At 50.3% G+C, this 13,074-nt stretch overlaps 1 protein-coding gene across 2 annotated transcripts in view; it reads right to left on the bottom strand.

The window, feature by feature from the left end:
• The window catches only part of WWC3 (WWC family member 3), a 128,631-nt gene that overhangs the window by 17,276 nt on the left and 98,281 nt on the right, over positions 1 to 13,074 (bottom strand). For both annotated transcript variants that reach the window (XM_054472107.2, XM_054472106.2), the window contains exons 10-15: positions 10,759 to 10,848; positions 9,512 to 10,077; positions 4,382 to 4,502; positions 2,777 to 2,851; positions 2,010 to 2,096; positions 813 to 1,005 (exon numbers count right to left, since the gene is read on the bottom strand). In XM_054472107.2, the coding sequence (XP_054328082.1) occupies positions 813 to 1,005; positions 2,010 to 2,096; positions 2,777 to 2,851; positions 4,382 to 4,502; positions 9,512 to 10,077; positions 10,759 to 10,848 (1,132 nt within the window). The remainder of the gene's footprint in view (positions 1 to 812; positions 1,006 to 2,009; positions 2,097 to 2,776; positions 2,852 to 4,381; positions 4,503 to 9,511; positions 10,078 to 10,758; positions 10,849 to 13,074) is intronic.

The following is a 13,074-nucleotide window of genomic DNA, read 5'->3' as shown; positions in this document are numbered from 1 at the left end:
CTCTCCTGCCCTGATGAGGCAGATTCGCTCAGGAATTTCTGAAATAAGAAACGACTGCTGAACTCTACATGCCCTAATTGTGCCGCTGAGGGGACAGAACCAAGAGAGAACACTCCGGCCATGGAAGGAATCCACCCTGGCTTCCAACCCTGGCATGGGCCCTGGATGGCTGGGATACTGAGGACAAACTGCGGATTCTCCTGAGGCCTTGCCCCGGGGTTGCCAGGTAACGTGCAGGGCGCCCAGGTGAATCTGCACCTCAAATAAACAACACAGGGTTTCCCTGTGAGTCTTAAACACCGCATGGGAAATACTTACACTTTAAAGAGCATCCATAATTTATTTGAAATGCGAATTTAGCTGACTGTCTTGTATTTCTATTTGCTAACTCTGTCAACCCTACTTTGTTCCCTGGACTGAAGATGGGGCTGATGCAAAGGCATCCCACAGGGTTTGTGAGTACTAGTTGAGAGGACACATTTAGAGGACAAGGTGCTTGACAAGATCACTGGTTGGATCATCCCTGTTTGTATTTCCAGCCACAGAAACACTGAAGAAGATCACAACTTCCAAGCAACCCACCACAGGAGAAAGGGAGGATGGCAGAGGGGAAAGGAGGGAGGGAACCAGAGACGGAGGCAGAAGAGAGAGAGGGAGGCCAAAAGGCAAAGACAGACAAAAACTAAGAAAGTATCACAAAAGAGTACAAGAGAAAGAAGGGAAAGAAAGATACACACACAAAAAAAGACCGGCTGACTGAAACACAAAGGAAGGAAGGAGGATGGGGGCGGGCGGAGCGCCTGGCACCATACCAGCAGTTCTTCCTGCAGCTGCGGAGTCACTGAACACACGTATAACTGAAGTGACTTCAGTGTCAATGTGCTGGAATGCACGGGGATTCTGAACACTTCATTAAACACCAGCGGCACCTGGAACTCCAGAGCCTTGGAGCAGTAAGTGTTGGGCGTGCCCGAGTCCAGTGGGGGCAAATAGACACGGATGTGGCTGCAAACAGAATGGGGGAGGGAAGAGCGCGTGCAGGCGGCGCTCACAGATGGCGCAGTCCCAGAGCAGGCGCGACCTACATGATGCGCACAGACCCCCCACGTGCAGCCCCCTTTGGGCAGCTGTGGCTACAGTCTCAGAGTCCTTTGCAAAAAGTTCCTTTCTCAACTAAGCATAGACCGACGTACCCCAGGGATGGGGGAAGTCACCCACAAGGAGGATGACTTCCAAGCCAGGACTGAAGCAGCAGACGCTTCCAGGCCCTGCTGCTCCCCATCTTTTTGGGAATCGCCCCTCTGGTCTTTCTGCATGGCTCCCCCACTGCTTTCTCCGCCCATCACCCATGGGGTAGCCCGTTTTTCCCACCCTCCCTGCCCTAAGTCTGGGCACATGGGAGGGGCTGAGCCATCTGTGAGCACTGCAGAGGTCATTGGGGTGGCCGAACCCCAGCCGAGCCCCCAGCTGCTCACACTCAGGGGTCCGGAGGCCTTTAGAAGACTCACCAAAGGGGCCCCACCCTGTGACTTGAAAGGACCATTACAGGCATGGTCACCTGCTTGGGTAAGTGGGACCCTCCATCAGGCCCCCATCTGGGGCCACGGAGCTCAGAGAGGCAGCACTCCCACGATCGAGGCAAAAGTCACCAGCTGCTCCCAATGCCTATTTCCTCCTCCCCGCTCAGTCAAGGACGCCCTGGTCCCAGCCAGAGGTCTCTCAAGATCACAGAGCAGAGCACGACGGCATCAGCAACCCCATCCCCGGGCCAGGAGGATGCAGTCCTGTATGGCACAGGCAAGTGCTTCCTCCACGCCAACATGGCACACACTAGGTTGGCACCAGCACCGGCACCTTCACTGGCCTCAAATCATTCACTAGACTCTTTTGAAGACTTTACACTTCAGACACACACTCCCTGGTGCTTTCCTGGAAATTCAGGCTCCCAAACTGTCTTTTCCCTCCTCAGCCATGTGGCCGGCTGGCCGGTGCCCTGGGGCCTGGCTTACACTTTGCAGTCTTCCTTCACCGCCAGCCCCGCCGGGTTCTTCAGCTGCAGCACGTGCACGAGGAGACACTCGCTGCCGCTGTCGCGCCTAGGAAACCAGACACGAGTCACAGACGGCAGGTGCCCCCCAGTGAAACCATCCTTCTGACTCAACTGCAGCAGTGGCCATCCACTGCCTGGGATTCTGCCCCACCCTATCCCCAGGGGACATCTGCACCTAGTGGGTAAAGCCCAGGTACAGCACGGTCCCCGTAACAAAGAATGACCAAATGCCAACCGTGCCGGGTGGAGGAGCCCTGGACTGCAGTGACAAGAGCGAGCAAAGGAAATGGCTGGGACCCAAACACCCTGTCTCCCTCAGGGGAACCTCACAGTCACTGCCTTTACTGATACTGTAATTAGAAACCAAAAATTGTTGTCCTGCCAACCAGCAGATTACTTCCTTGATGGTGAGGGAGGGAGCCCGCTACCTGTGCTGCAGTGAGCAGAATCAACTGGCAGACATGGGCACAACTGTCCCCAAGAGCTGCACTTTGCCTGCCCGAGCCCCCAGCTCCAGGAAGTGGCGGCTCCCAGCTGTGAATCTCCGTGTTGGAAGACAACAGTGGAGCCACTTTTCCCTGCCACTCCTTCCTGCCACCTCTGTCCCCTCACCTGAGACCTCGGGTAACAAGGGTCCCTCCAGCCCTGTGTGTGCAGGTGGGAGCCACGGGTTGGACCCAGTCTCCAGCCCAGCCCGAGGGGAAACGGGGTAGGGTCTGTACTCACAGGAGTCCCACGTGGATCTGGGGGTCTCCGTTACTGGCCGTGTCTCCGTAGGCAGGCTCCTCGGCATCTTCATTCCTGAACACAGGGGTAAACGCAACCAACTTCATTCCTGAGGGAACCGGTCGCTACAGATTCTGCAGGAGCTCCCTCGTGCTGAGAGAGGGCTTTGTTAAGTTGTGACGTTAAGTCAATGAGGTCATCATGTGTCTGAAGGAACAGGGCAGGCCCCCCAGAATCCATGAGGCATCTTACTGGGTACCTGCCTACAAACTGCTGGGTATTTTTGTTGTTGTTTTATTTTGTTTTGTTTCTGAGACAGAGTCTGGCTCTGTTGCCCAGGCTGGACTGCACTGGTGCAATGTCAGCTCACTGCAACCTCCACCTCCTGGGCTCAAGCGATTCTCCTGCCTCAGCCTCCCCAGTAGCTGGGATTACAGGCACCCACCACAACGCCCAGCTAATTTTTGTATTTTTAGTAGAGACAGGGTTTCACCATGTTGGCCAGGCTGGTCTTGAACTCCTGACCTCAGGTGATCTGCCCACCTCAGCCTCCCAAAGTGCTGGGATTACAGGCTTGAGCCGCCGCCCCAGCCTTTTTTTTTTTTTTTAATGTTGTTCCTGTTTTAGGAAAATAACTTTGTGGCTGGGCATGATGGCTCATGCCTGTAATCCCAGCACTTTGGGAGGCTGAGGTGGGTGGATCACTTGAAGCCAGGAGTTCGAGGCCAGTCTGGCCAACATGGTGAAACCCTGTCTCTATTAAAAATGCAAACAAAATTAGCAAAGTGTGGTGCAATAGATCTATAATCCCAACACTTTGGGAGGCAGAGGCGGGCTGATCGCTTAAGCCCAGGAGTTCAAGACCAGCCTGAGCAACATGATGAAACCCCATCTCTACTAAAAATACAAAAATTAGCCAGGCATGGTGGTGTGTGCTATAATCCCAGATATCTGTGGGGCTGAAGTGGGAGAACGGCTTGAGCCCAGGAGTTTGAGGCTTCAGTGAGCTATGACTGCACCACTGCACTCCAGCCTGGGCGACGGCGAGAGCCTGTCCCAAACAAACAAACAAAAATAAATAAAAGAAGAAAGTAACCTTGCATGCCTTTCAAAACCACATGTGATACTTGGGGAAATGTTCAAAAATTAACTTTAAGTGAACTGTCTTCTAGATATCGGAGACTTAAATTGTACGAAGAAATAATGACATCAAAGATGCCCGATCAAAATAAAGCACGGAATTCCAAAAGGTGCTGTGTCATTGTGAAACCATTCCTATAGCTATGAAAACAAGGAAGGGAGGGAGGGAGGAAATTCATTTCTAATGAATGAATGTCCTTTCCAGAAAAGCAGGACTCTCCTGTACATTGATTCTCCTTTTTGAGCTCCATCAGACTCAAGCCTTAGGCCCTCAGGGCCAGGGAGAAAGGCTTCTTTCTAAAACTCAATCACCCAAAGGTGAAAGAAGCTAGAAAAATATCCTACCCCTGGAAAAATAAACAAAGTGTCAGTGTATGAAAGTTTCAGTACGGAATCTTTTTGTGATTGCCAGTAACACAGGTGATTCTGCGTACGGAGAACGGAATAGTAAGACTGGCTTCAGACCTTTTGGTTAGAGGTTCAAACACCCCACTGTCGCTGGCTAGCGAATAATCCGACAGGCATGCGGAGATGCGGCGTGCCCTCCTCTCCAACCTCTTGGCACTGTCTTCTCGAAGAGTCACTGCTGCAAGTAAGGGACACACACAGGGTCAGGAAATAACAGCACCGGGGACTGGGGTCCTTGACGCTGGAGCACACACTTCGTCACTGAGTGTTTCAGAGACTCGCTGGGACACACACACGGAGACATGCTGTGCTCTAGTTGTTTTTCATATTGGAAAATTGAAGAAATGAACTTCTGCTACCTCTTGGATTCATAAATCTATTTCCACCCCCTTAATGAACACACAGAACATAAGATGACGATGAGAAGCCCCTCAAATGGCACTTTCTGAAAGCCGCGCACACCCACGAGACAGGAAAGCAGCATTAGCCTGATGGGAACAGCAGCGGCGCTCGCCAAGAGGTCATGGTTTTCACTGCCTTCTTTATGCTGTCGGGTATTTCCCATGTTTTATACAACAAATACTGCTTTTATACTCAGGAAAAAAACATTTTAATTATCCAAATAAACCCTAGAAAAATTAGCAACCTTCAAAGCAGAGAACGCAGTTGAACCCACACTCATTCTCTGAAAACACCACCTGGGAGGCCTGCCGCCCCGGGGAAGGAAGCTGGGGCTCAAGCCTGGCTGTCTCAGTGACCGCAGGCAGGAGCCTTCCCAGCCGCCCTTCTGGGTTAGCACGCTGCTATTCCTGCTATGCTTATTTTTATCTTTCACATCTATTTTATTCAAGAGCCAAAAATAGCCATTGAAATGTTTCCTTTTAACATTTCATCAGCCGTTTCTACCCATTTCCTCATAGCAATAAGTTCCTTTTAACAAAACCAATACAAACGTGTATATCATCTTCCCGCACTAAATGCAACTGTGAGCCCAGGAGTCTGTTTTCCGGAGGGGTGCACTCGGCTGGAACACGGAATCAAACTGGAAGCCCCAGCTGGGCACTCCACCACCACTCAAAGCCAGCTCCCGCTTCCGTCTCCGCACTTTTCTTTGGCTAAGTTCTAGAAACGGAAAGGGTTGACCTTTGTGCCTTCCTAAACTGAGTCCACTGGGGACCATCTCTCCTTTCAACCAAATTATCATCCACGCCAATGAAATACAAACACGTTCAACAGCACACGGAACACATGGGGCTGTGGCCTTTGGCCTCGTGAGGTCAAGTGGAGGCCGAGTGAATCTTCCAAAGGTCTGCCATACCACATCTGGAGAATTCGCTGCTTCTCCCCCATCAGCCAGGGCTGGAAGCCAGCCTCCATCCTGGGGTGGCCGGAGGCACTGCCTCTCAGACAGATCAGGACTCCAGATGCCAGCTCTCCTTTTTATCCCTGCCACATGGAAGGACCCAAATACCTGGCCCTCAACTGCAAATGGAAGCCCCCCCATCCACTGCATCAAACCCCAGCAAAGGAAACCACCACTACCATTTGCATTCCCAGCCTTGACACACGTGGTCCCCAGACTCAGCTATAGATGCCTGCAAGGAAACAGCACCAGGTAATGAGCCTAAGCACCTGCAACCACCCCAGCCCAAGGCACAAGTCTGGCCACGTTTCTCTTTCATCATTGTCATATAAGTCAACGCAGAGAGAAAAGAAATGAAGGAGCTAATCCTCGAAGCCCAGGCTGAGTCACTGGACCCACAGGGTGGGTGGAAGTAGGAATTGCCAGGAGGAAGGCCCATCGGCAACTGCCCCAGCTGAGAAAAAGCACAGACTCCATGCTCCACACCCTGGACGCCTGCCCTGGGGCTTCGAGGCAGAGGTGCCAGGAGCAGACCCTCAGGAGCAGTGCCAGGGAGACAAGGGTCAAATCTTCCCCATGTTCATGTGAAAATCTCTTTACTCCCTTTTCATCATTCAAGAGAGACAGACACTAAGAGCCAAAGACGTGAACACTGCTTGGTAAAAAGGAAGAAAATATAGTGAAAACCACAGCATAGCAAAGCTGCCAGGTGGCATATGACAGCAATGAACGCCATTACATTCCAGAAACAAACACATACAGGGAATGAACAGTGAAAGCTTCTAGGAAAGTTCTCAAACAGCTTTTGTAGCCACCATGAATATTAACAATGAGATAACGCTAAGGCCAATTGCTAAGTTGTGTTGAAGCACAGCTATAAGATAACCCTCGTTGGCCACACCCCAGCCATCGTGAACACATCCATCCACAGCACAAAGGTATGCCTGGGGCCTGAGCAACAACACTGAGCAAGGGGACTCCCAAGGCCACTTACAGTGAGCACTTCTGTCGAGCCGCATGAGAAAAGATTAAAAAAAAAAAAAAAAAAGCACAAAGTGAAAACACTGCAGAATTTAAGCCAACAACATTAGACGGAGTATCAATATCATAAAAACATCAATATGAGCAAAGTCAAGATTTTTACGGGTTTTGATCAGCAAATACTAATGGGTAGATGAAAATAGCTAAGTATTTCATAACCATAACACATTTGACTTTTAAAATCCAGGGAAGACAAAACTGTAACAAAAACGTAAATAGTATGAAAGATCACGGTGTATTGCCCCACTCCTCTGACCTGCCTTCTGTTTCCTCCGATTGATTGAAAACAAGGAAAAAAATCATTCAGAAGCTGGTTTGCAAGTTTGGACAACTTTGATTTTTATCTTACAAAAATTTTGTCTTACCAAGACTTGCTGGGGGCCAAACTTAGACCGCAATGTTCCCAGCATTGATACAATGTTCTCAGCTGATACATGATGGGGCAGGGGAGGCGAGGAGCCCCCGTGTCCATGCCTGAAGCTGGCTACCCAACCCGGCCCTCTGGGGACACCCAGCAGGGTCAACTATTTCAAGTTTCTAAGGACACAAATAAATGTGTCCTTGGAACAACATAATATATGTGTGTCCTTGAAACAACGTAATAGGTGTAACATACAAAACCACCACCAGATGGCAGTATCATAAAAAGCTACCGCTAGGCGGCAGTGTCACCCAAGAATCCACCACCAATGTCATATAAGAATCTACCACCAGATGGCAGTGTCACTCAGGAATTTATCGGCAGTGTCATATAAGAATCCGCCACCAGATGGCAGTGCCATACAAGAATTCGTCACCAATGTCATATATGAATCCGCCACAAGATGGCAGTGTAATACAAGAAATAATCACGAATGCCATATAACTCCACCACGAGATGGCAGTGTCTACACACGTAAGCAAATACTTCCCAGTCCAAGAAGTTTCAACCATTATAGTATCTGCCACGGAAAGCAAAGGAAAAAATAAAGAAATCAGGATGTGAAATCAAGTCAGCGCTTCTCCCTCCCACTCTGTCTCTCCTCTGACCCAAAGTGGCCCTTGGGCCTTGTGCAGATTTTATGCCTAACTAGACTGACATTCTGGAATCTCAATCCCTTAAGGAGAAGGTGGTGGGAGAGAGGAGGGAGACTAAGAAAGAAGTCCTAATTGGATATTTCTTTTTTGACTGAATGGAATAAACACGGAGCAATCAACCTGTGGTTATAAAGAGGAACAAAGCTAATGAAGGATACCTGCATGTATGGGCTTCAGAAACAATGTATCTGGGGATACCAAAGTGTGTCTGCAAACACAGGGGCAGACACCAAAATAGAGATGCCAAAAAGCCGTGGGGCAGTCTCAGAACATGATGGCCTCTGGTTACGCACGTAAGTGCCAACAGACTACTATTTTTATAGAGTGATCAAGCTATGTATTGATCTAGCAATCCATCTATCTCTTGGGTAACAGAACGGTGGTGAATGGAAGGGGTCACAAAGATCACTGCATTCAAGGGTGGAAAAGGTGAGACTCAGTCCAGGTATGTGTTCAAGGTCACACAGCTAGAAGTGGACAGGGCAGGGAACAAAATCCTGGTCTCCCAGGTGCTAGTTTGAAGCTGTTTCCACTACACCACACTGGTTCTGCTCTCTAGTTTTATTTCTACACTTTGCCGCATAAATACTCCATAGTACGTGACTAGGGTTTCTCAGCCTCAGCTCTCTTGACATTTGGGGCTGGACAGTTCTCGAGGGGGAGGGGGTGCTGCCCTGTGCATGGTAGGGTGCTTAGCAGCATCCCTGGCCTACACTCGCCAGATGCCAGGAGCATCTCCCATCCCCTAGCTGTGACAACCAAAAATGTTTCCAGACATTGCCAAATGTTCCCCAGGGGCAGGACACAAAAACACCCCTGGCTGAGATCCCCTATGCTGCACAAATTATCTAGTGTTTGCCTAAATGGAACATTTAAAACATTTTTGCTGTGCAAATAAAAGTCAATTAAATGGGCTGAACTTCAGGAACGGGAGACCTTGTTCTTGATCCTCTTTAAAACCAAAGGAAGATAAAGTTGCCATGGGTGGCTCAGAAAAGCACACGGGGTCAATATTCCCTTCAGTAGCAGTTTGGTCTTCCAAGCAGACTACAAGCTGAAAGACCCCAGCTCCAAGGAGGAGCTGAACCAACACCAACTGAATGCACGAGGCTCCACGGAGCTCCGTGTTTTTCCATTTGAAGAACCACCAGAGAAACCAAATCAGTAGAAATGACTGATACTTACAGGCATGTCTTTTGAAATTACACAATTATTTTCACTTCCACATTTGATAGAATTATGTTCTTGAAAACTATGAAAACTATAAAAGATAAAGAGATGTCAAAGCAACAAAAGAAGTCGAGATTTCCACTAGCCACAACCAGACACCTGTTGGCATAAAGGCCTCAGGCGGGCACACACTGACGGTTCCATCTCGGCACACACGCTGCAAAGGTCATGAGGGCCCTAATCCATCTCTAGCAGCCTCTGAATGTGGAAGACTGTGTGGTTCTTACCCTAGTTTTCAACAATTAAGTATTTTTTGAAAACAAGCCAAATACCTAGGAAAGACAACTTTGTCAATTTCAATGATCTTTCCCCAACACAGATCAGAAAGAGCAGGTGCGTGCTCTTCCCGATCACATCCATATTCCTAAACGTCAAGCTCACCATGGACCTGGAAAGCCAGCCGTCCTCACTCTGGACCCCACAGTTTCCTCCCTGCAGGTAACCCTCGCCCCACAGGAGGCCGCATCCGCACTTACTTCCACCCACGGGAGCGCTGGCTGGTGGGGGTCCTCGCTCGTGTGGCCCTTCCCCGTCCCCGGGGACCCCGTGTGGCTGAAGGGCCGCCATGCCCGGTAAGTCTTCGTCCCCCAAAGCCGAGGCGTGTGCCCGCAGTCTGTCCAGGGCGCCCAGGCCTGGCCCCTCACAGCTGTCTGCCAGCTGCGCCAGTGGCGAGTCCCGCGAGGCAGGGAGGAAGGGCGTGTCCAGGGGTGAGCTTGGGGGCGACAGTGAGGACAGGGAGGAGCGGGAGGACAGCGACGCCAGGGACTGGGGCGTGTCCAGGGACCGCCTCTGCTTGTGGAAGCCCGAGGGGCCTGGGGGCTCTGAAAAGGGGGCATCTCGCCCCAGCGAGTCGAAGGGAATGAGGTCGAAGCGTAGAAGCTGGCCGCCCTCAGCGTCGGGCTTCTCGTACTGCGGGAGGCCGTAGATGTCCGTGAAGCTGACCGAGCTCAGGGAGCCCCGGCTGGAGGCCAGAGACCCGCGGCTGGAGGCTAGGGACCCGCGACTGCTCCCCGAGGACACCGTCAGGGTGCTGGCACACAGGCTGAAATGAGACAGCATGGCCATCTGAGATGGCAGGGCAGCCACCCCTGCTCACCCTGTGAGCCCGGAAAGGGTGGCAGAGAGCAGTGGGCAACAGCAGAGACCCGTGCCCAAGTCCCACTCCCAGTCCTGGCTGGAACACATACTAGCCAGGTACACTTGCTCAAGCCATTCATCCCCTCTGGGCTCCCACGAGCTCACTGGGGCTGGGGTGAGAACAGTTCCCACCTCGGGCATGGTCGGGAGGAATATCTGAGAAAATGACACATCTAAGGCCCTTGACATTGCACTCTACCATATGGTAAGGGCTGAAGAATGTGCGCAGGGCCATTCTTGAGCAGCCAAATCTTACTAGCTTAACAAATTCATATGCTTTTAAAAAAAACCCAAAATAAAAATGGGCACGTGTATAGATGTACGCTTCTGAAGCTGTTAATTAGGTTACAAAATCCTTGAATACATTTGACTTCAGGCCTCTTATTTACCCTGAAGCCAAATGTGGTTCTCTCCATATTCCTTGAGTCACACAGTAGAAGCGTGTTAAACATATAATGCATCCATTCCGTGTTAACATTTCAGGTCAAGCTCCAGTAGGAGAAAAACAAGCTACAAGAAAGGAGTTCACAAACCAGTCACTGGAACACTATGAACAAATACAGTTTTCTCTTTGAAAGTGACCTACCTTTTTAACTGGGACTGGAGGTAGGATGTTAAGCGGGTGGCTTCTTCCAGCTGCATAAGTAGACAATTCCTTTTTTCCTGAAGCAGAATCCTGTAGGTAAGAAAACAGTCGATTAGCACATTTCAAAGACAGGGAGAATATTTTCATAACAAGACATTCCACTATCAATTCCCTCCAGCTGAATTAGGTTGCAATGACCCCCCATTCTCAAAGCACCCAGGTCACAAGGGCCAAGATCACAGAGACTGCTTTTGTCCCGTTTAAAAATACATCCCTGGCACCCTGAGCAGTGCCTGCTACTCTGTGGAAGCGCCAGGCACAGTGCACGGGGGAGGGGATGCGTGAGAAGGAGTGGGCACAGGGATGGGTCAATGTGTGGGTGGGTGGCTGGATGGGTGAGCTACAGGTAGACAGATGGGTGGGCGGCTAGATGGGTGGGTGGCTGGGCGGCTGGGTGGGTGGGCGGCTGGATGGGTGAGCTACAGGTAGACAGATGGGTGGGCAGCTAGATGGGTGGGCGGCTGGATGGGTGGGTGGCTAGATGGGTGGGTGGCTGGATGGGTGGGTGGCTGGGTGGGTGGGTGGCTGGGTGACTGGACGGGTGGGTGGCTAGATGGCTGGGTGGGTGGCTGGCTGGGTGGGTGGATGGCTGGCTGGGTAGGTGGCTGGATGGGTGGGTGGATGGGTGGCTGGGTGGGTGGCTAGATGGCTGGCTGGGTGGGTGGCTGGGGATGGCTGCTTGGATGGGTGGGAGGAGGGGTAAGTGAGCAGAAGGACAGATAACTAGCAGATGAGCTCAAACGCAGAGCACGCAGTCATCTGTTGAAATTCCTTGGAACAAATCAGATTCCCTCATACTAGGCCACCTTCTAGACAAGAACAAATATGATTCTAAGATCTACGCAGTTAAAACATTAGAAGCAAATGAAACAAAATAGCAGCCGTTGCCATCTCCAGCTCATGGGGTTGGAGGTATTTTTGTTTTCCTTCCTTCTACTTTTTTCTACTTAGTAATTTTCTAGAATAAAATTTGTTCCTACTACAGTAAGCCCACACCTAGAATCAAGCCTACCATGGATAGGCACTCAATAAACAGTTGTTGGACAACTCCATGAATAAATATGTTCGCCTCTAGCAGGAAACACTCCCGGTTTACAAATGGAAATGACACTGTGACGTGTGGCCACAGTAGGCCCCTTTAATACCTTCCTCTTTCCACCAACAGGGAAGGGGACATGCCAAAGCGGTTTAAAGAGCTTGGCTAGGTGGGAGTGAGAGGAAACCAGACACAGTGTCCGACAGCAGCCTGGGATTCAGAGAATCTCACCTGGCCAGTCACTCGCAAGCTGTGTGGCCTTAGGCAAATGTCTCACCCTCTCTGAGCCCTTAGTTTCATTACCTGTAAAAATGGAGTCCACAATCTCCAGCTCAGGGAACTGATGCTGCATAGATAAAATAATGTACGGCAGATGACACGTGATCGACAAAGAGCTGCTATCACCCATAAAGGAAACAGATGTGCCACCAACTTAGGATAAGGAAGACAAACCAGTCTGAGTTTGTTTACAAGTTTCAACCACATGCCATAAATTCTGATGAGGCTTTGTTTCTCTTGATGCAAACAAAATCCCAAATGGTGCCATGCAGAGGTCAGCTGGCAAGAGAGTACAAGCATCGTCCTAAATGGAGCCACGACACAACCCACTTTCAAGTTCAATATCATATATTGAAACCAATGGTTTCCAAAGCATAATCCAAAGACCCCTGCGGATCCCCGAAACTCCTTCAGGGGTCCTACGAGGTCCCCTCCTTCCCAATGGCATATCGGTAGGCAGCTAGATGGTCTTCATGTGTTCACTCAAAATGACCCTATCTCAACAGGCCCGATGCACCAATGGCCAAAGCAGCTGCCTTCTAGCAAGCCAGACACTAAAGAGATGGATAGCAAGGGCAAATAATACCACTCTTCTCACTATAGTTTTTTGTTTCAAAAAAGTTATCAGTCATAAAAATGTTACTAATATTAACACATAGTAGGGTTTTTATTGTCTTTTTTTATTTGTTGAGATGGGTCCTTGCTCTGTTGTGCAGGCTGGAGTGCAGTGGTGTGGATCAGAGCTCACTGCAACCTCCACCTCCCGGGCTCAAGCCATCCTCCCACCTCAGGCTCCCAAGTAGCTGGGACCACAGGCACATGCCACCACACCCAGCTAACTTTTGTATTTTTTGTAAAGATGAGGTTTTGTCATGTTGCCTAGGCTGGTCTCGAACTCCTGAACTAAAGTAATCCTCCTGCCTTGGCCTCCCAAAGTGCTG

The sequence above is a fragment of the Pongo pygmaeus genome, chromosome X (genome assembly GCF_028885625.2).
Source record: "Pongo pygmaeus isolate AG05252 chromosome X, NHGRI_mPonPyg2-v2.0_pri, whole genome shotgun sequence".
In the NCBI taxonomy this organism is placed as follows: Eukaryota; Metazoa; Chordata; class Mammalia; order Primates; family Hominidae; genus Pongo; species Pongo pygmaeus.
The sequence above is the reverse complement of the archived record's forward strand: the minus strand, read 5'-3'. Positions and strand labels throughout refer to the sequence as shown.